Here is a 27,793-nt window from a genome sequence, read left to right on the forward strand (position 1 = left end):
AAGTCAATGCATTACGCATCAATACATTTAAAAGCGCTTTTGGTTTCAAACGCAAAGTGCACATAGGTAGAACAAGATTAAAAGCGTGTAGGTCCATGATGATGTAGCCAAAGTATCACACCACATCAAAACTCAAGTGAATTTCTATCAATCAATCCATATTACATTTGATAAGATGACACATGACATACTTGAACACTGGATGGACCTAGTCACTGTTAGAGAACCTGAAGTATTTATTTTCCATCATAACGATTCTTTCTATACTGCCAGAAAACAAACATGGTCCATTTTAATTCACTGTATGGATAGTGTAGATTGACTGTCATAGGGTAACTCCACCGTCTAACTACTGTAAATGACGGTCGTCAGATGCAAGTCTGACTGTCCCTGATCTCACTGGAATTAAGAAAAGAGCAACATTGAAGCCCCACCGCAACCCAACCAAAACTTAAAGTCTAAATTTGAAACTAAATTTGTATGTATGTGCGCAATCCCTAATCCTCAAATCCTCAAACCTAAATGGCTAAATTATTAAATGCCCAATCCTAAATAGCAAATGCCCAATCCTATATAGCAAATTCATTTTCGACTTGGACTTTTAGTATCAAATTTAGACTTTTAGTTTTGGTTTAAGACTTTAGTTTTAGAATTTTAGTTTACAATCTGACCCAATAATCCCTCCACATTACAGTGCACTTCCAACTGGATCGGTACATTTATAATATTGAATTATTAAAGATACATTTTGCAATGTATGAATATGGGATGATCTTTATAGTTCAAAAAGTAAACTAAAGTCACCAGTAGGTGGCGACAAGTCACAGTCGAAGAAGCTGTTTGACTGGTTCAGGGAATGACTCGATTGGTTAAAAAACGACACATTTCTCTACAATTTAAGTAACTTAATATACATTTATTTATTTTGATAGAAGACGAAGACACGAAGTCTGTCAAAGATCATAATAACCAAACCATTCAAAACCTCTCAGTGCGCGTGTAATGAAGACCAAGTGACACTCAAAAGGATGACGAGATCTGTAGTATAGCCATACAATACGTTAACTATAGAATAAGTTATAGATACCTGAATCAGCAGCACCTTATAACAGTTGCCGCTTTTCACTTCTTTTTATCCTGAAAATTCTTCAAATGTCCATCTCCAGGTAAAAACGGATCTTATTCCAACAACCGAATCTCATTGGCTGGATCGTGTATAGCTCTCTTAACTTCTCATTGATGAATGGCCAATTTCCATGTCAGTCAGTTGTACTAGCCTGAGTGGGCGGTTCTTGTCGGGATGAATGACAGCGTGAGATGACGCTTTTAAATGTGCAGAGAGCCGATCTACAAACATAAATTATTTCAACGTGCGTGAAATCTCAGTGATGCGTACAAGGGAATAAAACATTCGGGGCTTACGGCTCAGTAGAGTACTATAAGTCCCCTTTTTCACGAGGGGTATCTGCAGGTCGGAGAAAGGGGCGTGCTGTGAAAGGAGGAGGCGTGCCGAGTTCTACATCATCTTCTTACTGTGTGTTCACACCGAGCGCGAATGAGGCGTCAAGCGCGAGTGATTTACATGTTAAGTCAATGTAAAGACGCGATAGACGCGCTTGCGGCGCGAATTGCGCGAATGAGGCGGCGCGAATGACGCGAAAGACGCGAATGACGCGAATGAAGCGAATGACGCGAATGAAGCGAGTAAACACAAAATGTTCAAGCGTCCAACTCCTCGCGAATAGCGCGTTTTTGACGCCTCATTCGCGCTCTATGTGAACACACAGTTAAACGCTGCAGGCCTACATCTAAAGCCATTTTTTCACTGTGGTGTTTTTGTATCGAAGATTTGAAACCAACAATCTGCAATTGATTAATGAATATACCAGTTCCTATTTTAAAATTGGCCTAGATGTGAATCTAATGGCTTTACTGTAGCTTAGTGGTAAGAGCATTTGCGTAAACAACACAAGGTTGTGGGTTGGATCCCAGGGGATTGCAGATACCATCTAGATGTAAAATGTATAGGATAATGCTATGTAAGTCGCTTTGGATAAATGTAAATCTAACGTGCGAGTTCGCCATGATCATGCAACAGCTTGATTCAATTCAATTTAATTTAATTTATATAGCGCTTTTCACAATGTGCATTGTTCCACAGCAGCTTTACAGGGGAAAATAGAAACCTTAAAACACAAAGAAGGTAAAACACACTACATGGTGTTTTATTTAATAAATTAAATTATTCTAGTAAATAATATCACGTGCAGTCTCCCGGCGGTATATTTAGCATATTTTGCATTTAAGTGAATGCTTGGCTGTAAAGATGTGTCTTTAATCTAGATTTAAATTGGGCGAGTGTGTCTGATCTTCGAATAATATCAGGAAGGCTGTTCCAGAGTTTAGGTGCTACGTATGAGAAAGCTCGACCCCCTTTGGTGGATTTAGTTATTTTAGGTGTTATCAAAAGTACTGAGTTTTGAGATCTTAGAGAGCGTGATGGGTTGTAGTGTGATATAAGCGTTAGGTAGGTAGGGGCTAAGCCCTTTAAGGCTTTATAAGTGATTAAAAGAACTTTAAAGTCAATACGATACTTAATGGGTAGCCAGTGAAGGGTTGATAAGTTTGGGGTTATGTGATCGTATTTTCTGGACCTGGTTAGAACTCTGGCAGCTGCATTCTGAACTAACTGTAGTTTGTTTATTGATGATGCAAGACAAACACTAAGTAGCGCATTGCAGTAGTCAAGTCTTGAGGTCATAAATGCATGAATAAGCTTCTCATGCATGCTTCTCCGCGACATTTGAGATGTGATTTCGAAATGACAGGTTGCTGTCTAATATAACGCCTAGATCTTTTACTGTATTTGTTGGAGTAACAGTACATCCTTCAACTTGCAGGTTAAAATACAAAATATTCGGTTTACGGTTTTGGTCCGATAAGTAATATTTCTGTTTTATTCTAAAACAGTCATCCAATGTTCTATATCTTCAATTCACTCTGCCAATTTGGATAGCTGGGAGGAATCATCTTGTCTTAATGAGATATATACCTGGGTATCATCTGCATAGCAGTGGAAGTTTATTCCATGTTTTTTAATAATGTTTCCAAGGGGCAGCATGTATTTGGAGAATAGCAAGGGTCCTAGAACCGATCCCTGAGGTAATCCAAAATTTACTTTTTTTACCCATTTAAATGGACAAATTGATGTCTGTCTGATAAGTAAGATCTGAACCATTGTAGTGCCTGTCACTCAATACCGGTATAATTGTGTAAGCAATCTAGAAGTATGTTATGGTCTACGGTATCAAACGCAGCACTAAGGTCAAGCAGGACGAGGAGTGAGATGTTACCTTTATCTGATGCTATAAGCAGGTCGTTTGTAATTTTAACAAGCACAGTTTCAGTGCTATGATGCGGTCTAAAGCCTGACTGAAATTTTTTGTGTATATGACATTATTTTCTAAGAAAGCGCATAACTGAGTGGACACTACTTTTTCTAGTATTTTTGACAGGTTAGAGAGATTTGAAATCGGTCTATAGTTGTTCGTTGGGGTCCACCAAGTTTGGTTTCTTGATAAGAGGCTTGATGACGGGCGCTTTGGATAAAAGCGTCTGCCAAATGAATTAATGTAAAATGTAAATTTTAAAGGGTCCTGGGACATGGCCTAGATTAATTGACGAGTTGATAATGTTATAAATGGGATCAATTGCAAAAGGTAGTAACTCTTTTAATAATTTAGTTGGTATGGGGTCTAATAGGCAAGTTGTAGGTTTAGATGTTGCAATACATTTAATTAAATCCTCCTGTTTTATAGGTAAAAAAACTGGAGCCTTTCTTATGGGGCGATGGTTGGTACTAATTCATGACTTGGAGGTTAAGTTTTTACTATTTTGTAAATAGTATTTGCTGGCTTCATATCAGCAAATACATCCAAAATGTGCCAATGCCTCTAATATCACTTAAGTGGCAAGAGGATTATTAGCCTAATTTGGGTAACATTTCATAACAGGCTGATGAATCTATTTGTTTCGAGACTAATCATTTTGACTGAGGTCAGAGTTTCATAACTATAAACAGCTGTATGTATTTATTAGTTAAATGTAGTCTTGGAGCACTTCCCTGTGTACTTTTGTCTGAATTGTTTTTCCCTATTGTGCAAAGTACTTCTTGTACTGTACAATAATGTGTTTTGTATCATATTTTATTAGATTAACAATGAAAATAATCACTTCAGGTTACCTAAACCATATACATATATTTTAAATGAAAACGAAAAGAAGCAGGTGTTAAAATCATATTGCGTTTTATTGTAAATGTAAAATGAAAGAATGGGGATGCACGTATTGGATTTGAACTGTTTAGAAATAACTGATATTTAAGGAACAACTGATAAATGTCACAATCAAAAGTGAATTACAATTATTATTTAAAGGTTGTTACAAATGTCTCTAAAATAACACTTACAACTGCTCTTAAGTTTTATAAAGTTTAGCAAAAACACAGACTTGACTGATACAATTTTATTTAGTTTTCAAGGGCTTATGATCACAAATTCACAAGTTTGAAACCTTTGCATTACTTATCGTGATCTTTATGTGTGATTAACGCTGATTAGTCAACTCAGTTGGAAAGAAAGAGCACCACGGATCAATGAAACCTTTCGTCATGCCTATTTCTCCGACCTGCAGAGACCCCTACTTGTTTTTCACTGCACACGAGTCAACATTAGGCCACGTCTGCCGGATCTCGCCCCTTGTGGCAGTCGTAATGAACTTTCAGTTTGATCGCAAATCCACGCCAACATGCAAGAGAAGTTAATGCTGCTTTACTGAAATTCTCTCAGTATTTGCCATGGTAAAATCTATAAATGAAATGCAAACTAGCTATGCATATATGCCAACACTTAAGTAGGGGACATATGGAAAGAATATTGCAATAATAGGAATATATATTTAAATTCAAAATTAAGAATCCTGGCAAAAGTAAGTCATTTAAACAAAAAAGGATTGGTACACACCTCACAGAACTATTCTATCAAAATAATAGCCGCTTTGGCGTGATACCGGGTTGGGTCATATATGGTCATGACTGAGTCCAGAAAGCAACATTTTCATAGGAACACTCTAGTTGAGCTGCTGTTTGAGTCTGAAATGTTGTGAAGGAGTCTAGAAATGTGTCCTGTTGTGAAAGCCTTTAACAGGTAAATTACTATTAACCAGTCTCTGTAACGTTCTCTGACTAATAACAAATACTAAGAAGAAGCGCAGATTATCCAACAGGAAGTCACTCGCTGTAATGGATGTGAAGAAAAAGATGGAAAGGAATCATATACAAAGAACTGCATGTAAGATGTGTCTGTCATGTATATATTTACACACAAAGCTCTGCTATTGCTTATAAAGTTTTTTGGATGCTGCTCTGGAAAAAAGATTAATGGATGAATGCAAAGAAAATAATGCTAGAGTAAATGTGTACATTTCATGAAGAAATTTAATTTGCGTGTCCCGTGCTATAAACGGATGAATCTGCATTGTGCCACTGTGTTCATGATTTCAAACAAAGAACGTCCATCATCCCAACTTGTATCTCTTCACTGTGGTTCATCTTACACATGTCTTCTATGTGGACTTCATTGTGTTTGATGTGTTTTCTCAGGCTGTACTCTTTATGACACGAGTCCTCCTCTGTAGAGATAAAGCCTGAATCTCCACTGTCTTGTTGGCTGTGTGTTTCTATGCCCTGATCTTGTTCCATCAGCGTGATCGCAGCGCTCACCTCGGCACTGGTAATCTCCAAGCGCTCACAGAAAATCTCCGACTCAGGAATCAACAGCTTTGGCATGTCGTTGTCAGCTGCCATGTGCTGAAGATACAGAAAAGGAGAGTTTAAGGTACATAGAAATATGTTTTCCAAGTCTTAGGAAGTGAGAGAATACAGCATGTTTGTGCAGAAATTATTTGGACATGCAAGGCTGGAAAATGAGCATAAAAAATCGTCATATAGTAAGGGAGTACTGTACATTTTTTAGCATCTGATCAGCATTTATGATGATAATGATCAGCTTATATCTGCGATCTTATCAACCTTAAGAATGTTATCTTCTGGCCATGAAACCAAAGAAATTTGTATTTGTTAAATCAAAAGTCCAGGGAAATTATTTCATTCCCTTTCATATTTTTTTGTCTTTCTAGTGCCTTGATACCAACGGCATGTCATTTGACAGGAGACCTGGATCTCTTTATTCTTTGACATTACTGATAAATGTTATTTGAAAAAACTTATAATAAATGTTCATCCATAACTTATAAAATTGTCTATAATGAAATCATATGAAAGTTCAGAGCATCTATGATAGTAGGCAATGATCAGACAGATGAAAGACACACGAACTTCACATGTCAAGTGATATGTCTCCACATGTGATCCCATGGGTTTCACACTGGAATCTGCAAATGATTCATACAAAATGTTCCAAAAACACACATTCACCTGTGTTTTAGCACATGTAAAACACATTTTGTACATGTGGGATCACATGTAAAATTTGTGCGTCTTTTCTGGAAGGGAAACATTGTTATGACAGATAATCGCATGAAACACTTCACAAAGTATAAAAGTTTAGTACCTCCAGGATGTACGACGGAAGTGTAATAGGTGGGTAAAACGTGCTCTTTAAGGTCTTGTAGGCCTTGAAAGAGGCAAGGAAAAATACCAGGAATACCACACCACACACCACCAGAGACGTCAGGAAGTAAAGACATATCACCAGGTTTGTAGTTTCTCCTGAAATTACACAAATACAACATATGCGTTTTATAAAGCATCCTTTGACCTTTATGTTGAAAATGTCTTTATCTGGTTGATTGTTGCATAGGACTCTGCATGAAATAAACGGAACATAAAACTATGTTTGGCTATTATAATTCTTAATATAAGGCCTATGTTTAAAAGTACGTTTGTGCAGGAAAGTGTTACCAAAACAGAAGTCTGTACTCCAGACAGTGTACACTACCGGTCAAAAGAGTTTGGACGCTTGAGTAAAATGTTTCTCGTTATTTAAAGTGATAGTTCACCCAAAAATGAAAATTCTGTCATTAGTTTCGTTTCAAACCTCTATAAATGTCTTATTTGGAACATAATTGGAACAATGTCAGGAATCAAACAGATCTCATCCTCCAATCACTCCCATAGTTTTTATTCTTTTACTACTATGGCATTAAATGGGGGATGAGATCTGTTCGGTTGCAATTTGGTTGTCATTATTTCAACTAACACAGGTGTGGTATTGTTAGTGCCTGGTACAGAGTTTTGATTTATCTCTTTAAATGTAGCTGAACAGAGGCCTACGTGAGGTTTTGGTGGGTCAAGGAATGAACAGTCTTGTAGAATAAATAATGTCTTGTGTAATAAAGACCGGAATATGTGCATGGCCTTGGAGCTGTGGATAAGAGTGAAACATAGAATGGGGTGATGTAAAATGAGACTGGAATGATTGATGGGGAAAGGAGAAGTAGGGGTATTAGAATGGAATACAACTCTCTGCAGACTCTGTTTTGAGTTGATCCTGCTTGCAAGCAATAAAGTCTTTTTAAAGACAAACCTTGGTCTCATCTCTCAGAAAAATTCACAGTAAATGAAAACAGAATTTTCATTTTTAGGGGAACTATCCCTTCAAAAAAACATATGATCTGAAGGTGCACATGCTTTTTCATGAAATAAAATTTTTAAAATATATATATATATATATATATAAATTAAATTATATAAATTCATCTTATTTAATAAATTTTTTAAATTCATTTTAAATGAATGACTGAATAATGAAGAAAGAACAGCCATTCAGAGCACAGAATAGATGGGAACTCCCTTAATACGGTATAAAAAGCATCTTAGGGTGAAGACCTCAAGAAGCCGCTTTTATAGAATTACAAGAAAACATTTCTTCAAATTCTAGTCAAAAGATGAAAGCACTGAAGATGATAAAATATAACATGTTTTTTATTTATTACAACATAAATCCAACAGTTCCCTTTGTTTTATTTGATAGTCAAAAACCTTTGACTGGTAGTGTATATAAAATATATAAATAAACACAGTGTAGTGTAATATATAGACACCCCATTATCAAAAATATCCTTATTTGTTTATCTGACATCACTGAAAGCAGAAAATCAGACTAAAGATCGATAAGTTAGGTATCAAGTATGTGGTTACTCACCTCCTGTCTGCGTGCATTGTGTGTCACTATAGACACTGCTTTTGTTGTAAAATTCACAGTGGGTCTGAACTTTGACACAATACCATGTCCATTTTTCCAGCTCAGACAATGTCACAACATTATTTTCTGTACACAAGGTATTAGCTTTCTATATTGTAAAAGGAAAAACAGGAAAATGTCAGGTATTAAAACATTTGAATACTCAGCAGTGCTACTGTTAAAGACACGTTCATTGGATTCGCAGCACAAAAGGAGTGTTAGTTTGATGTCGCTGGTATTGTTTTAACCATTGTAAAACAAATCGCTGTTATGTGATTTAGATTGTTATGATAGTTGTCATCTGATAATTATCAGATTAAAAGTCAAATATAAAAATACAACATAAAATGATATGAAATTTCAATAATGTGACAACGTTCTAAAAACTCATATTTCCTCAATATAATGTAACAGGACCTCAAGTGCCTTATTTTCAATTGATCAAATATGCCCAGTGTCAATGTTATATGCCAATAATAAAAAATACAGTGAAAAATATTATACAGTATATACCTGCACATCTTCATGTTTCTTCCAGTACTGGATGAGGAATTTCATATTTTGTACCAGCTCCTTCATAGACTGGTTTTGGCTGTCTATAGGGTCAGTAACAATAATCTCTAAACCATCTATTATTGAGTTCAGCTGCACACTGGATGGGGGACCTATGGCAGCTACAATCAGTAATGAAAGAGCATGAGATGCAAGAACAACAAGTACAAACAAGCTAAAGAGAAAAAGAGTTAATAGCATATCACCATGTTTATCAGGACAGAACTCGATTAGGACCCAGTGTGAAGACTGCTGAGCTGTTTTTGCCTGCACACGCAGCAGAAACATGCCTAGGTAAAACAGACCAGAGTCTGTGAAATCACAGCGTCGCTCCACCACATTAACACACACCGATATCCACTTATGTCGTTGAGTGGGCCTCTGGGTCTTAAACTGCCTGTTGGATAAAAAACATAATGAAAGAAAATTACTTAGGGGATCTTTCATGTTTGCAGGCTGGAGCTACTTTATTAATTATTCAGTTGTATCATAAAGAATATTTAAAAAGTTTGTTTCCAAAATGAGATAACTCCACGTCCTGTTAGGAATTTCACAGTCACGACTAAATCATGTCATGAGTGGCTCTCTTAAGTCTCTCTAAACCAGTGGTTCTCAAACTGGGGACCCCAAGATGGATTCGAGGGGGCCACAGTACTGTGGCATTTTATGAAATATAGAAATATATGATACATTTTTTGTTTTATTATGTTAAGTGTTTGGTTAAGCCACTTAAAGATAAAGTAGGCTTACACGTGCGTATGTACACGGTAAGGATGGCATCGCCTCCGCCATGAAACACCCGGTATAAGATTATGGCCCGGTTTCGCAGACACCTTAAGCCAGGACTATGCCTTAGTTGAATATTTATGTCACTTTTATAAAAATGTCTTATAAAAATAATACATTACTGGTGTGTATCTTGAGACAAAACAGTGGAACAGAAATATTTTAAGATATTTCTGGGCAAATTACATAGAGTTAAGACAGGTCACACACAGTGCTTCTGTACAACTGTGCAAGTGGGTGAAAGTTGGTCAGTTCCATTTATCCAGCTTCTTCTTTGAGTTGCCTGAGGGATATTATTTTTTTTTGACATTGTGGTCACTTCAGAAAATGTTGTTCGATTTATATTAATGTTTATGACATTTGTTCACTATACACAAATCTGTACAACTCTGTAGTTGCCTGAAGGTTCATCAGTTCCATTTCTCCTGCTTTGACCTTGAGTTGCCTCAGGTACTGCCCATTTTTTTACGGCCCATGATTTATACAGGCGAATGGGCGAATTTGGCCAGGATGCCGGGGTTACACCGTACTCTTATTCGAACGACGAGAGTCTGTGCTGTTAGACCAACGAAAGCAAAGTATAGACCTGTCGGAGGAGTTCAGAAAGAAAATAATGTTCCTGTGAAAGCAGTTGCAAATATTATTAAGAAGTTTAAGGTCCATGGAATTGGAGGCAACCTCCCTGGTCGCAGCGGCAAGAGAAAAATCGACCCAAGATTGAACAAAAGAATAGTGCGAATGGTAGAAAAGAACCAAGGATAAGCTGAACTCCAAGGTGAAGGTATGTCCGTTTCTGATCGCACCATCCGTCGCTTTTGGAGCATGGAAGACCAAGGGGGACTCTATTTTGAAAGAAAAACATAAAAATCCCACACTGGAATTTGCTCAAATTCATATTGACAAGCTACAATCCTTCTGGTAGAATGTCCTTGGGACAGATGAGTCAACTGGAGCTTTTTGGCAAGTCATATCAGCTCTATGTTCACATAAGAAAAAAATCTGGCTTTCAAAGAAGTTGATACCATACCTACAGTGAAACCTGGAGGAGGCTCGGTTATGTTTTGGGGCTGCTTTGCTGCATCTGGCACAGGGTGCCTTGAATCTGTGCAGGGCACAATGAAATCTCAAGACTATCAAGGCATTCTGGAGCGAAACATACTGCCCAGTGTCAGAAAGCTCGGTCTCAGTCGCAGGTAACGGGTTCTCCAACAGAATAATGCCCAAAACACAGCTAAAATCACCCAAGAATGGATAAGAACAAAACATTGGACTATTCTGAAGTGGCCTTGTATGATACCTGATCTGAATCCTTTTGAACATATATGCAAAGAGCTGAAACTTGAAAGTCTGGAAAAGGCACCCATCAAACCTAAGAGAGCAGGAGCAGTTTCTCAGGAAGAGTGAACCAAACTACCTGTTAACAAGTCTCATTGAGAGCTACAGAAAAAGTTTGCTTGCAGTGATTGCCTCTAAAGCTTGTGCAACAAAATATTAGGTTAGGGGTCACATCATTTTTGTCCATGACATTTTCAGTTGATTTATGATTTACAATATTATGTTGAATAAAAAAATCAAAAGCAAAGTCTGATTTCTATGAAATATGGAATAAACAATGGTGGATTCCAATTTCTTTTTGACAACTTCATGTTGTTTCAGAGAAACCTGTGCATTTTTTGTGGAGGGGTACCGACAAATTTGAGCACGTCTGAATCTGTAATAATCCTCACATTTTTTATACTTTATGTAGGTTTATATTATTTATTTGAATAATTTAAAAGAGCCGTTTTATGTCTATCCTTGAATCCCTTAAATAATGAAGGTTGATATAGGATATAGAAAGTAATTAGTAATAAGTTATAAAAAACTTTTTGGAGACACTAATCTAATTACACTATTGAATATTTAATAGGTAACAAGTAATTCATTACTTTTTCAGGGTACCTTGCTCAACACAAAACGCAACCCAGACTGGTTACATAGTAATAACAGTAGTGTCACCTGTAGCTCCTTTCAGCCGTTTCCTGTAGTCCTTAAAAAGTTGTTTATATTAGAGAAAATATCTCCCTTGCAGTAAACTCTGAGCATTGTAATAATTTATAAATTTTTTATACACAGACAGCAATTATATAACAACTATGTTTAAAAAAAGGATTCGTAAAGTAGGTCCGCTCATAAAACATACGTTCAATAATTGTTTCTATTTACAAATTAGGTCTAAACAAATGAACTTTAAAAAACATGTAAACACTGTAAAAAAGGATGCAGTTGTGCTTACGCTATATACTGTGCGGTGAAAGTAACGGTTTCATTCATAGCCGCCTCATGACCCCAGTCCCACTGCAGAATGTATTGAGTGTTCAGCGTATGAAGAGTCAAATTCTGTGGACAGCTCAAATCTCCAAACACTGTAAAACACAAACGATTTATGCTGCAATACAAGTAAATACAATATCGCGTTTTCAGTGCGATTGAATAAATAAAGCATTGACTTGTGAAATAGTAAGTTTACACAACAGAGCCATTGAGTAAAGGTCAGTTTACCTACTGCTTGTAGGTTATCGTTTGTTCATTCAATTAAAGTCAAGGGGACCAATGTTGCTTGGTTACGTACATTCTCCAAAACATCTTCTTTTGTCAAGTCACACAGGTGCGAATGACAATAACATTTAATCATTAAGCAGACACTTCTATTTAAAGCGAACTACAATGTGGAAAACACAAGAAGCAATCCACTCAACCAAAAGGGAAGAATGTGTAAGTGCTAAGAATGCCTCTTTTTGGGTACCCTGAGGACCAATCCCTCGTAGCACGCATACATCTGACAGACGTCCATTTAATATCTGCAAGACATTATTTGCTCTGAGACATCAGATGTCATATAGACATCTAGAAGATGTTTATGAATGGATGTATAACTGCTCTTTCTGAGATGTTTAGCAGATGTTTTTACACCAGATCTCCAGCAGACATCGAACAGACCTGTGCTATCTGCGATGGTATACCTAAAGGCAGGACTGTATATTCACTTTTTGCACACAGCACTGCTGGTACTGATACAGAGAAATTGTGATTACCAAACTTGGTTCTTGCGCTAATCCTATATTGTACTATAGTTAACTTATGGACTCTACGTTAAATACTTTTTTGTAATGTATGCTTAAAAAGAAGACAACAAAGGTCAAATGATCACCTACAGCATTCAAATGTTGTTTATAATGATGCTGAATGTTGTGAACGTTTGACTTTGTTCTTAGCGAATTGATCATTTGTAAATGTGCATTTAAGAGATTTATAAAAATGCCGATTATGGTTACAAAACACAATAAAACATACTGGGGGAGGCTTTGTAGCTCCGCGAGACAGCGTACAGACGTGCAGACCGCAACTGTACAGGAAATGATTTACCCCCGACTGCACCCCCGCTTCCGCTTTCTGTTTGATCTCCCCAGGGTCTCAAAATATACATGAATAAGCGACACTGACGTAATTCAACATGCTAATAAACGTTATTCTGTTGAACGTTGTGGTTATCGTTCAGTGTTTTATATCTTCAACAAACAGAGCCGTTGAAATAAAACGAAAAGGAAGTATTAAAAAGATCGTCTAACGCCTGCATGTGTCTATCAGCGATCCGCTTCACGTTATCGCTTTCAACATTAACTCAGAAATACCAATTTCATCACACATTCAGAAAGTCACAAAAATACCAATATACTAGAAATACGGTTTTATAACATATCAACTCCTAACACGTTAAATCCTCGCATTAAAAACACCACAAAATACAACTATACGTACTGTCGACAACTGTTCTCTCAATAGCCAGTTTTGTATTATTTCATAAGCAACTTACCCAACGACACTTCAAGCAGGAGGAATACAACACAACTGTACCAGCAAGATGAATTCATGTCTACATTTTATGAATATCCGAATCCTCGCTATATTCACATTGTGTTCGTGTGGTGTGAGGACTTTAGTTGCTGTCTCTCTCAAGTATCGATAACAGAAAGCTCAGATTCGAGCGCTGGGGGTGTGGCTTAGCAATACGGAAGTGATCTTGGACGGTCCGCGTGACGTATTTGTGTGTAAAAGTATGAGCTCTTTAATTTTAATCGCCGGACTGTTTTTGTGTTCTAACTAGAGATTTGCTGGTTACAGGCCGGGGATGAGGATGGAAAACGCCGTAAGGTCGGACAGTTGGTGCTTCCCGTAATGCGAGGAGACTGTGTGTGGAAGACCGTTAAGGCCAAGACGTGTGAAACTGTGGAAGGCCCAATGGGCAAAGAACCCGCACAGGCCTTGTCCCAAATGCCACCCTGCCGTCTTGTGGACTAGGGTTGCCCCCCGTCCCGTGAAATACGGAATCGTCCCGTATTTTCAGCCAAAATGACGCGTCCCGTATTTGTCCCGTATTTTACACTGGTCCACATTATTTAAAGTGCAAATCACCGCACCGTGTGAAGACACGTCATATTCTGCCCCTGATTGGGTAATACTCGCTGCCATCGTTGGTTTGTTGGTTAATCACGGCCAATCAGAGTCAGAGGAAAGCGGGACGCCGCCTCGCCGGTTCTTTTGGCAACAGAGAATCCACTTGAGATGATGGCAGAGGCGGGTCCAGGTACACCAACCACGTCCGGCTCTGAAAATCAAGCCCATTGCACAATGTGTCGGCGAGTGTAATCTGTGGCTCACGGTGGCCTCACCGAAATCAGAGCACCGTCTCACATTTCTTCATACCTCCATCATCTACTGAGGCAGATCATGTTTTTTTATCACCTACATTTTTGGATTGATTATTTCATATGCTGCCTATTAAGAAATAATGTTAATAATGTACATTAATCATGTTATGGTATGATTTGTTTATTAAAGTTAAGTTGTACAGTCAGACACATAAGCATTACTTTAATAAGATGTAAGAGAGATATATTTAATACATATTTAATCAAAATATAGTACCTTTGTGAATAAAATAAACAACTAGGCTGTTTGTTATGCTTAACCAATTCAAATAATTGCATCATTCAATACTGTAGAATTAGTAAGTAGGCCTGACATGCTCCAAAACTGGACACTACTACTTCTGGTCCACTGATGTTATTATGTTCATGGAAGATCCTTTGCAAGTCTTCTGCACTATATATATTTTGTTCCAATATACTTTTTTCAGTATCAAAGCATTTGTTTAATTTATAATTAAAAAGTTATGGATCTGTTAACTTAATAAGTTAATAAAATATGGTTGACATCTCACAAGTTCCTATAAAAGCTTATTTTTTGTGGTCTATGTTTATTATTGTCATAGCTGTGTATTCAATAAGACCACTTAAGTTGTGATAGTGAGAGACTGAGTGCATCTGTTCACACACTGATTTCAATAGCAGATGTCTTATTATAATGTCCATTTAATCTTAATATTTTTATGAAAACATGTTTTAACTTATGATATACCACCACTGGCACGCCATCGGGACTGTGGTCATCATGGCCCCGAGGGGTGTGTCCCCCGCTGCGGCAGGTGTCCCTTATTTTTCTGTATTGAAGGTGGCAACCCTATTGTGGACCTCTTCCTCCGCTTATTTTTTGTGGTCTCAGTCACATTTTGTTGGCCTATGTTTATTGTCATAGCTGTGTATTCAATATGACCACTTAAGTTGTGAAAGTGAGAGACTGAGTGCGTCTGTTCACACACTGATTTCAATAGCAGATGTCTTATTATAATGTCCATTTAATCTTAATATTTTTATGAAAACATGTTTTAACTTATGATATACCACCACTGGCACGCCATCGGGACTGTGGTCATCATGGCCCCGAGGGGTGTGTCCCCCGCTGCGGCAGGTGTCCCTTATTTTTCTGTATTGAAGGTGGCAACCCTATTGTGGACCTCTTCCTCCGCTTATTTTTTGTGGTCTCAGTCACATTTTGTTGGCCTATGTTTATTGTCATAGCTGTGTATTCAATAAGACCACTTAAGTTGTGATAGTGAGAGACTGAGTGCATCTGTTCACACACTGATTTCAATAGCAGATGTCTTATTATAATGTCCATTTAATCTTAATATTTTTATGAAAACATGTTTTAACTTATGATATACCACCACTGGCACGCCATCGGGACTGTGGTCATCATGGCCCCGAGGGGTGTGTCCCCCGCTGCGGCAGGTGTCCCTTATTTTTCTGTATTGAAGGTGGCAAGTGGACCTCTTCCTCCGCTTATTTTTTGTGGTCTCAGTCACATTTTGTTGGCCTATGTTTATTGTCATAGCTGTGTATTCAATATGACCACTTAAGTTGTGAAAGTGAGAGACTGAGTGCATCTGTTCACACACTGATTTCAATAGCAGATTTCTTATTATAATGTCCATATTTTTATGAAAACATGTTTTAACTTATGATATACCGCCACTGGCAGTGCCATCTGGGCTGTGGTCATCGTGGTCCCATCGTGGTACTAATCACAGACCTTATTTTTGGGCGATTTACAAAAAAACTGTTAAAAAACCCAGAGGGGCGACGGAACCGGAAGTCCTAAAATGCTAACTAGCCAAGAACTAGCTTCATGGGTTTGCACACAAAAAAACGTCATCTCTGCGGCTCCCTATAATAACACGAAGTGAAAATAATATGAACATTTTGGGTTATGGAAAGAAGAGTTACCATGCTGAATACAAAATACTGACACGAATGTATGATATTCATCTTTCATTAACAGTTTTTGTAAATACTTCTAGGCTAACACATTAAGTACCAACATGGAGTTTTCCACGTTGCATGGAACTAGAGTTCGTTTTAATCTAACCAACCAAGCCATTTGTGAACACACCCTTAGTTTACTGCTTCCAGTTACATAACATGAATTACGGGCAAGAAATGTTGACTCAGAATGTCACGTGTTTAACAATGAATGGACAGGTAAATATTTGATATAATAATTTGGTTTCACATTTGTATGTATAATGAGTCATATTTATAAGGGTAGCAATACAGAAAAAATGTTTAGGTAGAGTTGGTGTACAGAGTCTAAGGTTTTACTACTATTAATTCAAAAATGGATTTCTATGGGTAAACAATGGTGAATGCTCATAAGGGTAACATATTCTTACCAGCTGCTAATCAAAATCATATCATCTATTGCTTAAAAAGACACCATAAAATTAATTGTGAGCAGGAATAAATAAAGCCTATTTGGATTGGCACTTCACAATCGTCCCAGTTTGGTACTTTGGGGGATTGCCAACCCCCATTGTTACTGTAAGGAATGTCAGTAAGTCGGTAAGATCCATATGCAGCTTTATTAATTATAAGCAGACAATCAGAAGAAGGGGAAACGCAAAGGGTAATCAGATACACAGGCGTTGAGGTTCAGGCCAGGCGGAGAATCATCGGAGTTCAGAAAACAGTCCAGGATCAAGGGTGCCAGAGAGAGACCGATAGCCAGGGTACAGTCCAAAATCAAGGTAGCCAGAGACAGATGGTTGGTAGACGCAAACAGACAAAAAATTTTACTAACCTCACTATTCTTAGCTTTGTATACTGTAGGCTTTAATGGACTAGTTTGATGCACTTGAGCATTTTGTTGCCTATGTTGTTATAATTGCTTCCAATGTTTCCTCATCTGTAAGTCGCTTTGGATAAAAGCGTCTGCTAAATGTATAACACTTGGGTAATGCTCAGTAAGTTAGCAGGGCAAAACAATACTTCGCACTGAGTAAAGGTTGGAAGCAGATTATATACAAGAGTAAATGAGGTGCAGGTACATAAGCAATCGGTGATGAACAGGTGTGTGTGTGTTTAATCCTTATGAGTTGCTTGGTGGGTAAAGTAATAGTCTGGAATTGGTTAATACTCAGGAGAGACGGGTCTCTATGTGGATGTGAGGGAGGTGATGTAAACAACTCCTGCGTTACAGTTACCAAATGCTAGGACAACACTGAAGTCCTTTCTTGCAGCGGTTCAGTACAATAATTGAATAAATATTTGCTGCACTTCACCTCATGTTAATGGATCGCTGTGACGCATCTTATCGTTTACGCTTTTACAAGGCAAGTTTATTTACATAGCACATTTTGTACACAAAGTCATTCAAAGTGCTTTACGTAAGCATGATGCATAAGATCACAAAAACACAAAAGTACAGAATTTAAAACCATAAAATTGGATTTTCAAAATAATAAAATTGAAAGAAGAAGATAGAAATAAAAGTGCAGTAAGTGTGAAGCAGCACAGTGCTCAGGTTGTAAATGCACGGCTAAACAAATGTGTTTTTAGACTGGATTTAAGTGTCTATACTGTTGGAGCACATCTGATGTTTTCTGTAAACAGATTCCAGCTACAGGTGGCACAATGCTAAACACCGACTCACCTTGTTTTGAGTGAACCCTTGTTATCTCTAACTGACTTGACCCGTATGATCTGAGAAGTCTGTTTATTGTCAATAAGCGTATCTGCAATGTAGTTAGGTCCCCGTTCTATGAGCTGCAGCTGTCTGAATAGAGAAGATATTCCTGTATGCACTGATGCAGTTATTGAGTGAGTGTACATATGAAGGTAAAAAACAATCAAACAGTGCTGAACATCCATCCATCCATCCATCCATCCATTTTCTTCCGCTTATCCGGGGATTATCTATAAATGTAAATGTGATCTTCATGGTTTGACTATCAATAAGTGATGATAAGTCATTTTATTCCTACTAGGGAAAGTAAATGGGGGGTTATTTAGGTTTAAAAAAAGTTATTTTCATACTCATTTAAGTCCATGTGCCTTGATATGTAACAAAAATATATTGAATTGTAAACCCGTCACCATATCAACAACATATGCTTTTCCTTAAAGATATTTGACGGAAAGTCCAACTTAGGTTACATAACCTCATCTTCTGAGCATGTTTTTTCTAAAAATAAACATTTAAAGTCTTTATCGCATTATATAGCCTGTTTCCCAATTATCAGTCTCATCAGATGAGCAACTATCTTGTTCGTGCATATGTCCTGTTGCGGTCGCTGTATAGTCCTGATCATATGAACACCCAAGCAGATGCTTTTGACTTCCCTTTGTTATCGAATCATCCGATTTCCTTTCTGTCTGTACAGCTGGTGGGATTCCATAAAGTTCTTTTTCAACTTTTCTTAGCAGAGGTTTACAAACCTCTTCGTTGTCCACAACTTTTTCGTAATCTTCTGATCCAAAAGGTCTTAAAGTGACAGAGAATAGGTTGACATTCCCTGTGGCGTTTGAAACAGCTGCATTTCCCTCTGGCTCAAGTCTCAATTCATGAAGTTTGTTTTTTTCCCTGGACACCTCTGACATCACTTCCACCTTATTTTCATCTTCATCGCTATGAATGTCTGGGGATAGTGTAGTTACACTGAGACGAAGGGCTGGTTTATCCCCTGTGTTACAGATACTGGAGCTATAAAGGAGGGGCAAAGCTGAATCTATGCCGTCCTCTTTACTACTTATACTTTGCAAATCACTGTGTTTAATTATGCAACCCATGTAGGTCCAGTTGCCTTCCTCATCTTCCTCGTCATATTCTTCATCATCCTCTGTGTCTGCCTATTGAGATAAAATAACAATATTTACATTTTAATTCAATATTCAGGAACCTAGCAATCCCATTTTACTATTCAACAATTTGGATAGGTCTATATATCATGGACTATACTGTATATAGTTCACTACTAAAGACTCCCAGTTAACTTACGGTCTGTGTTTGGCTAGTGTTTAAAATAAAACTATTTATATATGGAGAGAATTTTAGCCAAGTAACGGATCTTCTTGGTTTCGTTTGATTGTTGGCCGAAACAATATACAGGCTCTCTACTGTTTGAGGATGTGTAACTGAAGTTCAATCGAGGTCACAAAAGTGCGCATGTGCAGTAACGTTTGTTTATGTTGTTAAGATGAAACCGTCTATACACACCAAATCACATAAGGAAAACAACACAGAACATGCTTTGCTTGCTAACCGGGGGGGGGGGGGGAAGGAGCAGGAAAGCAGTAAAAACTATGCAATGCAATGTGCAAAATTGACTGGACTATGCATTCGAAATTGATTCAGAACTACTTCACACACCAATCTGAAATAAAAATATTTTTATGACATTTTCAGCCTCTACGCCAGCTTCCTCACTTCAATGCATACTTTATTCTCTTATTTCACACATAGATATATAGAACTAGATGCCTCATCAAGAGCTACGGTGTGAAAGCTCCAGTATATAGGATAATGCAATGGTGGGCCCTTTAGTAGTTGATATGCCACTATGCCATCAAAACCCACTCATGCACAAAAAATGGCTGTTTGAAGAACTGTTCCCTACCTATTGACCGATATGCATGAAAACATTCAATCAACAACTTTCAATTTACTCTGGATTCAAGAACAATCCTTGCTGGGGAACCCATCCTCAGTGTTGTAAAATTCACATAATCAAATGTCAGAAAACTGAGAGGTGTTGAATTAGACAAACCTGGTCAAAGCTGTCTTCTTCATGTTGCTTTTTATGTGATTCTTGATCAATATTTTTAGATCTGGTCAGTTGAGCATCAGTCAGAAATACATTCTCGGTCACTGTCCGTTCAGGGTTCAAGTGGTACACTTCTTGAACTTTAAGACTCTGAATGAGACAAAAAAAAAAACAGAGAGAGAGTCCTCAACTGAACAAATATTACATGTAGAAAAAATCTGGTCACACTTCAGTATAGGGGCAATTCTCGCTATTAACTACGACTTTTTTTTCAGTAAATTCTTAATATGTTTTTTATTAATAGTTAGTAAGGTCGTTGTTAGGTTTAGGTATTGGGTAGGATTAGGGATGTAGAATATGGTCATGCAGAATATGTGCTTTATAATAACAGCCAATATCCCAATAATAGACATGCTAATAACAAGTAATAGTGAGAATTGCCCACTTTACTGAAGTGTTACCAAAAATCTGAATTCTGTTTATTAACAGCACTCGGAGAATTTAACTCAATAAGAATCAATAAACCTCAATAAACCTGGGCAGCCTTACAGAGTTAACATCTATTCTGTAAAATAATGTAGTTTCTAAAAAAGGAAATTTGATAAGGTTATGATGCATCTGAAACTTTCTGAAGAAAAAACCTGATGAATTAAACTAATAGCATATACGTGGGGGTCTTACCAGTGATTTAGGCAGAGGAGTCTTCATCCTACCTATGAACCCAGTATAAAACAGGCTGCTTGCCAGCAGCAGCAGAGTCAATCCAAACAAAACAGCTCCCGATGACCAAAGCACTGTGTTAAACACTGAAGAGAGATAATATACACATTCAATTTATATCATGTTTTTTTATAGACTGTTTTACCGGCAACAACATAAACAAACGTTACTGTGCATACATGCTTTTGTGGCCCAAAGTTAACTTCTGGTACACAACCACAAATAATAGCGTACCTGTATTTTTGACAAAAAGCAAAAGACATACGAAATTTGTCCTAGCTAGCAAGTTAAAATGAAGTCTTGCCAATAGTATTTTGGGTTACCAGTGGACGCTTACCAGTTCCTACTATGGTCACCAGTAGAAGTTACCATAGTAGGAAACATTTAAATGGTACTCAAATGTGCTCCAGAACTGTTTGCTACATTCTTTAAAATATAAATACAATATTTATTTTCTAATATGATAGTCGATGGTGCCCCAGAACCGAACATTCTTCCATATATCTTTCTTTGTGTTAGCCAAAACTCCCAGTTCTCCAGACATTGAAATTGCCCCTGGTTCTTCTGCTGGTAGCCCAAAACAGAACAAATAAAACTTTACAAACTATCCCTTAAACACAAAGCATTTTCCAATGTCCAACTCATTTGAAAGTCAAACTGGGGTGAGTGACACCATACAAAGTACACTGCAGAGGGGAGGCATACGTGGCTATAAATCGCAAATACTATTTTACATTTACCTATTTGGCAGACGCATTTATACAAAGCTACTTACAATTTTGTGAACACACAAAACAGTTCCATTAGTTGACAAGGCTATGCTACTAGTAGGATTACAGCTGGAGTGCGCAAGGGAGACTAGATTTGTATTTTATTATCCTTATTTTGTACACAAGACATAGGCAGTTATTGGTTAGTCAAATAAATGCGGAACAGGTATGTTTTCATCTGTTTTTGAAAGTTGTGAAGGATGCTCCAGTTCGGGTGGAGGCTGGCAGTTAATTCCACCACAGGGGAACCGAATGAGTTTTTGCCAGCGATTTGGTGCCTTGCTGTGATCGAACAACCACCCGTCGCAAATTTGCAGACCGAAGATGACGGGAGGAGATGTAGACCTGGAGCAGCAAGTTAGGGTAAAGGGGCAGTGTCAGCATTTAAACTTGATGTGGTCGGCAACTGGCAGTCAGTGAAGTGAAATCAGGAAGTGTGTTACATGGGTTATTTTAGGCTGGTTGCTAACTAGATGTGCAGCTGCATTATGGATCATTTGCAAGGGCTTGACTGCATTGGTTGGAAGGCCGGACAGAAGAGAATTAAAGTATTCTAGTCTTGATATGACCAGACCTTGGACTAGCAGCATGAGAGGCATGCTCCAACAAGAACAGCCTTATTTTCCTGATGTTGTAGAGCGCATACCTGCAAGTTTGATTAGTTGCTGCGATGTGAGAGTTGAATTTCAGCTGGTCATTGAACATCACCCCCCAGGTTTCTCGCGAAATACAAACATTAGTTATTACTTATTCATGTTTCACATTTGTATTTTTACGTGACGTCTAAAAGAAAGCAGGGAAACCACGGCTCGCTCCGCTATTAGCTTTGCTGGGCTTCATTTCGCTGTGGTTTAGACACGCCGGGAAGACAGAGAATGTCACAGTGCAAGTGGTTTGCATGATCGGAATTTAAACGAAAATGTTTAGGAGGGCATTTACACCTGGTCGTACGCGTCTGCATGCTTCGTCATGGGTTCGATCCCAAGGGATTGCACATAGTCAGAAACTACTGTAAAGTACAATGCAATGTAAGTAGCTTTGGATAAAAAATTGTCTGCCAAATGCATTAATGTAAACTCAGAACAAGCAATGTAACTCTGCACACTACCCTGTAGATATTAGAAAAACAAGAGTGTTCAAGTTTCCAATATTGCCCTTATGGATCCCTTCACAGACAGATGCAGGAAAAGAAAAAGTCAATGCAATTCTAATAAAAAACAATGCACACCAATATAAATGATGCCATTCGATGCCATATCAAGTCGATAGGATATGTCTTACCTTGTTCTGACTCTTCTATACTAGTGTATTCACACTGCCAGTCAGAAAGCCGGGCGTTGCGATTGGAACTGGTCTGGGCAAGTACTCTAACGCAGTACTTTTCACGAGGCTTTAGATTCTGTAGAACATACTCATACTCTCCACCTGGTATTATAACCTGGTTGGCCTGTGTATATATTCATGACAACAAGAAAAACAACAGCTGATGTGACAGTATGAATGAATGGAGGCATTTATATAGCCCTTTATTGTGTGCTATACACCCAAAGTGCTTCACAATCATATGAGGGGTGTACAACAAGACAAAACATTTCTACTCGAGCGAGGAATTCATGAGATCTCAATGACACCTACTGTTTGACACGTCTGGACACATGAAAAAATGCATCCTCTTTGCGTCTTGTTCTTCTCGTCACTCGTGTGAAAAAGAAACTAATCTCGCAAGTATTAAAGAGCAAGGAATGCAATGTTTCGCATTTGGTTTGAACTCAACATTTGTGTTCTATTAGAGGCATCTTGACCCTTTTTCCGTGAATAAAAGATTTGATTAAATTATGTTAGTAATAATAATTCATAGTTTAAAACTATGAATGCAAACTTTAATTTAGTAAATAATCATCCTAAAATTCATCACAAACAAAAGCATCATATTTTCATCAATCATTGTATGCTATAAACGGCCAAATACACCTGGGCCGAAGTTAACGGCCAGTCGGTGTTTGTTTATTGGTCTGGCTAGTGGCTAATAATATATTTAGATTTTATTTTGTATAATAAGATGTAATTATATTATTGTATAATAATTGTATTAAATAAACAATTTGTTAAATGGGTCATGTAATCTTGTCACATTTTAAAAAAATGTATGGAACATTGACATCTAGTGGCTGAACTTGCTTTCGCAGTCAAAATATTGTAGAGGCAAGTTTAGCCAAGTAACGGTTGTTATCAGAAATAATCTGCAGGAACTCTTTTCTTTGCAAATTTGTAGCGGAAGTTAACATACCGAAAAAGCGACCAGGGATCAGTTGAGTTCAGTCTAAAATTAACAGCTACAAAAAGAACGAATTATTCACGAACTGGACATCACCAGTCCAGCAAGTTCTCACTTTAGGATTGCATTCTAGCACGCAGATATTTGTTTTTTTGTTTTAAAAATCTATAAACATATATAAAAAACTTGCAATTATCCTGCAGTACAATACACTCCTTCTGCAGCGATTCTTACCTTCTCCTCTCCTGCTTTCTTCCAGCTTAAATTAAAGTACACAGAATTATAAAACCGGTCAAGGTCAATCTTTTTTCCCGATCCTCTGGGTAGTGACACACTGATTTTCAAACAGTCTCCACAACCAGACAGAAATACGGTAGGTGGACCGATAACAGCTGAAAAAAAGCAAAATAAAGATAGAAAAGGAAGTTAAGGATTAGTATAGTATTAATTTACTAAAATGTAAACTATTAAACGGTTCTATTTACTGTAATTAAATAAAATATTGGCCTAAATATGTTTTTCAACATTTTGAAAACTAAACAAAATATCAGGAATTGACTTCCATTGCAGAATAATAATAACAAAACCACCAGATACAGTAGAGAATGTAAACATACAAAAAAAGATTTTCAAGCATGACTTACTGTCTTCATATGGTGTAATACTTTTCTTAACTATGGATGATGTCATGTTGTCAAGTGATGCCCAAAGAAAGAAAGTACATTGTGTGTAGATGTCCTCTAATGATTTGGAGACATCTACTGTTGTATTTCTGATGTTAGGGTGAATAATTGGCTTTGCAGAACCGCACCTGTAGAAATAACAAGATGGAGGCTGGTTAAAGATGATCCAAATAGAAAAAGACAAATTGTGATGTTTGCATTGTGCCGAACTACAGTACATTATAAACCGCTTCAAAACAGTTTGATTATATTGCATAATGATAAATTGTAGTTATATTGTACAATAGACAAAAAGTATTATCTCCTTTGAGTAAAGACTATTGAAAAATGCTTTGTTCTGGACATTTTTGCTTCAACCCGGCCACAATTTGGCTCCTCCAGCAAAATAAAACAGCTTTTGTAAAAAAATAATAAGACCAAACATTAACATTGTCTGATCATTTATTGACTATTATATCATTCCAGCCATATAGCAAAGTAATTAATGATTATCTCATTATCTTTTCAAATATAGTGAATATGGAGCAGGTATAGGAATCTTGTTGCAAAAAGTTGACAGATGGACTGTTTTTACAGTGTTGAAATCCCTTACCTTTGCTTTAGATTGAAAACAGTCTCTTTTGAAGAATTTATTCCAGGGCTCCATTTTAAGATGTGTTTAAAGTTGTGAGACACTATTGTAAATTTAACCGGAGCAGGGATAGCAGTGAGCACTAAATGAAGACAACCGAAACACAAATACAGAATGTTTACATAGGGAAAAACAACAACAAAAGAAGAAGAAAGAGTAGGTCCTATGAAGTAGGAGTCACAAACAACTTCAATATTGTGACATACAGCCGTGGAAAATAATTCAAAGCACAATTTCAGTTCTCTCAGTTTACTATTTATTTGTTAAGGAAAAATTATCTTTTTAGTTTCGTTCTGTGAACCTGTTGTTTCTATTTGCATTTATTTGCATTTAAAAATGCTCTGTATTTATCAAACCACAAACACTGCAAAGAGAAACGGGTTTATATTTACTTTTATGCATTAGTCCAGTAATATTAGCAATTAGGAAAAGTTCAAAAATGATCATTATTTTTTTTATCACAGTTTTCATGTGTCTGGTCATTCTGTCAGTGTTTCGCATTGCTGTCGGATGACTTTGTCACTCCCGAGGTTTGATTTATTGTAATACAACAGACACTAGACTGAAATGCTGATTAAATAAAACATTTGGAATGGTCTCTTTTTCCGGCTGTGCAATATTATTTCCAATATTGAATAAGAAAAATAGATTGAATACTCGTTTTTTTTTGCAAATAGATTGGATCTAGAAAATTCAGAAATTATCTCCACTCCAGAGTAAAAGTACATTTTCAGGTTGTAATTAAGAATTATAAGAGCACATAAAATAAAACTGTGAACCACGTGGACGCCGCAATATTCTATTAAAATAAATAGGAACAATTTACAATAAGGTTGTATTTGTTTTACAATATTAGTGAACTAACAATGGACAATGCTTCCACAGCATTTATTATTAATCTCAGTTCATGTTAATTTCAGCATTTATGAATGAATAAAAAAACATGCTAATGAAATATGCCCCGATCAAGGAACATGAATGATTGTATTGACATTGATAAAAACTTTATTGCACATTTTAATTCATGTATATCCTAATGTTAACAAATACCTTTATAAAAAGCCTTATTGTAAAGTGTTACCAAATAAATAATTAATGTCAAAAATAGTCTGTTTTGATTTCGTGGTGACCTTAGACAAGAAATGTGTGTTTTACATACAGATTCTGTTTTTGACAAACGGTTTAAAAACATACCTGGAAAGCAAAGAAACATGAGCAAACCAAGCCCCAACGCTGTCTTCATATTGAAAGAGAATCATAATTCACGATGAGCAACAAACGTGTACTGAAATCAAAATCAAAAACATAAAAAATGATGAATGTGCACCACACAATGGAAATAAAAGAACAGCAACATAGAATTGACTGTTTGCATACCATTGATAATGTCTTGAGAATATTACACTTATGGTTAGAATGCACACAAAAGTAGGACAGACAAAACCAGATATGCATATTATCATGGTTTGAGAATGTTCCAAATAATGTTTAAGTACATGTGTACGAAGATGTTCAATGGAAGCAAGGAAACATTCTGTAAAGTTAACAAGATCGATGTCACAAATTAACTAAATATAATCTAAATTAATCTAAATATAGGCCTACGGTGAAGTTATAAATTACAAAGTGATTTACTTCTTTTACAAGCATATAACAAAGCTCTGGCTGTATAACTGTCTATCTTTGGTGAATCTAGACATTAGTTTTAAAGTTAAAGTTTACTCTGGCCCCTTTCCCACAAATGTTCATTTACAAGAGAAAAAACTAATTAAATTGAAAATACTACAAATATAATCACTGCAGGCTTGAGACTTAAAAGACTGCCAAAGATTTATTACTTCAGAAGAATACATAGATCAACACATTTCAAACAATACATCGATGACCTTTGGAATTAAATGTAGGCCTAATAATAATCATTTAATAACTGGCCTGTTTGTGAAAATTTCATTAAAATGCAAACCAAGCTAGTAAAATGATGATCCTTATATGATATACGTGTTGTTGTTTACTAACTCTATTCTTTACTGTTTATTTTGTGATTACGGATATCATTTGTATATAAGGCATAAAAGCACGCGCACGCGCACGCGCACATAACGTTACTTTATTTAACGCTGTTTCAAAGCTATGTACGTTGAAGGCTTTATAGATGTAAGTAGATTAAATAGGATCAACATTTCTTTTTTCCTTAAATGCTACGTTTCCGCTGGATACAAACACTGTAAGGCTAGTTAATCGTTTAACTTTAATAGGCTTTAATTTAATAAGTTAAACGTTAAAGTGGTCTTTTCAGTACCTGTAAATCCGTAACAGTCCTCGTATCTCCATTTGTGAGACGATTCACACCATTTAAGAAAAATAAATGTAGGCCTACAGTTAAAAACACGCTAAAGGGAACTTCCTGACTGTCCCAACGTCATTACTCAAAATCACGTGTTTGTTGTTTCGATTTGCCTTTGAGACGTCATCAGGCTCGATTCACTTCTTTGCACTATGGAAGGCCAAAAGTGCCAAAACGTATGGAAGACTATAGGGGCCAAAATGTGTGAATCTAACGCGTTAGACGTTTCAACAGGCATTGTACGTGTTAATATACATTTTCATTTGTCAACTCAATGCATTCATTTAGTAA

General features: G+C 36.9%; 2 protein-coding genes across 2 annotated transcripts; both read right to left on the reverse strand.

Annotated features, from left to right (window-relative positions):
- Window positions 1–4,286: 4,286 nt before the first annotated feature.
- On the reverse strand, window positions 4,287–13,859 carry LOC306898466 (interferon alpha/beta receptor 1a-like). The gene is made up of 7 exons (XM_079463965.1): window positions 13,453–13,859; window positions 11,875–12,004; window positions 9,020–9,210; window positions 8,775–8,935; window positions 8,223–8,370; window positions 6,630–6,787; window positions 4,287–5,866 (listed from the first exon to the last, which is right to left on the reverse strand). The coding sequence occupies exons 1-7, from the start codon at window positions 13,508–13,510 to the stop codon at window positions 5,549–5,551; spliced, it is 1,164 nt and encodes a 387-aa protein (XP_079320091.1). The 5' UTR covers window positions 13,511–13,859; the 3' UTR covers window positions 4,287–5,548.
- A 3,768-nt stretch (window positions 13,860–17,627) lies between these two features.
- On the reverse strand, window positions 17,628–27,608 carry crfb1 (cytokine receptor family member b1). The gene is made up of 9 exons (XM_079464019.1): window positions 27,458–27,608; window positions 26,353–26,443; window positions 25,120–25,240; window positions 24,489–24,655; window positions 24,079–24,236; window positions 22,851–23,016; window positions 20,761–20,885; window positions 20,083–20,229; window positions 17,628–19,165 (listed from the first exon to the last, which is right to left on the reverse strand). The coding sequence occupies exons 2-9, from the start codon at window positions 26,399–26,401 to the stop codon at window positions 18,524–18,526; spliced, it is 1,575 nt and encodes a 524-aa protein (XP_079320145.1). The 5' UTR covers window positions 26,402–26,443; window positions 27,458–27,608; the 3' UTR covers window positions 17,628–18,523.
- Window positions 27,609–27,793: the final 185 nt, after the last annotated feature.

This window comes from Barbatula barbatula, assembly GCF_947034865.1.
Source record: "Barbatula barbatula genome assembly, chromosome: 9".
In the NCBI taxonomy this organism is placed as follows: Eukaryota; Metazoa; Chordata; class Actinopteri; order Cypriniformes; family Nemacheilidae; genus Barbatula; species Barbatula barbatula.

What these genes read in the sequence shown, in the direction of transcription:
- LOC306898466 (XM_079463965.1), bottom strand. Translation starts at nt 13,510, where the DNA reads ATGAATTCATCTTGCTGGTACAGTTGTGTTGTATTCCTCCTGCTTGAA. An exon ending in GTTCTGTCCTGATAAACATG is followed by an intron (nt 8,936 to 9,019) that starts GTGATATGCTAT and finishes TACTGATTGTAG; the next exon opens with CTGCCATAGGTCCCCCATCC. An exon ending in TTCCGTCGTACATCCTGGAG is followed by an intron (nt 5,867 to 6,629) that starts GTACTAAACTTT and finishes CTGTATCTTCAG; the next exon opens with CACATGGCAGCTGACAACGA.
- crfb1 (XM_079464019.1), bottom strand. Translation starts at nt 26,401, where the DNA reads ATGAAGACAGCGTTGGGGCTTGGTTTGCTCATGTTTCTTTGCTTTCCA. An exon ending in AGAAAGCAGGAGAGGAGAAG is followed by an intron (nt 23,017 to 24,078) that starts GTAAGAATCGCT and finishes ATATATACACAG; the next exon opens with GCCAACCAGGTTATAATACC. An exon ending in CTCCTCTGCCTAAATCACTG is followed by an intron (nt 20,230 to 20,760) that starts GTAAGACCCCCA and finishes TGTCTCATTCAG; the next exon opens with AGTCTTAAAGTTCAAGAAGT.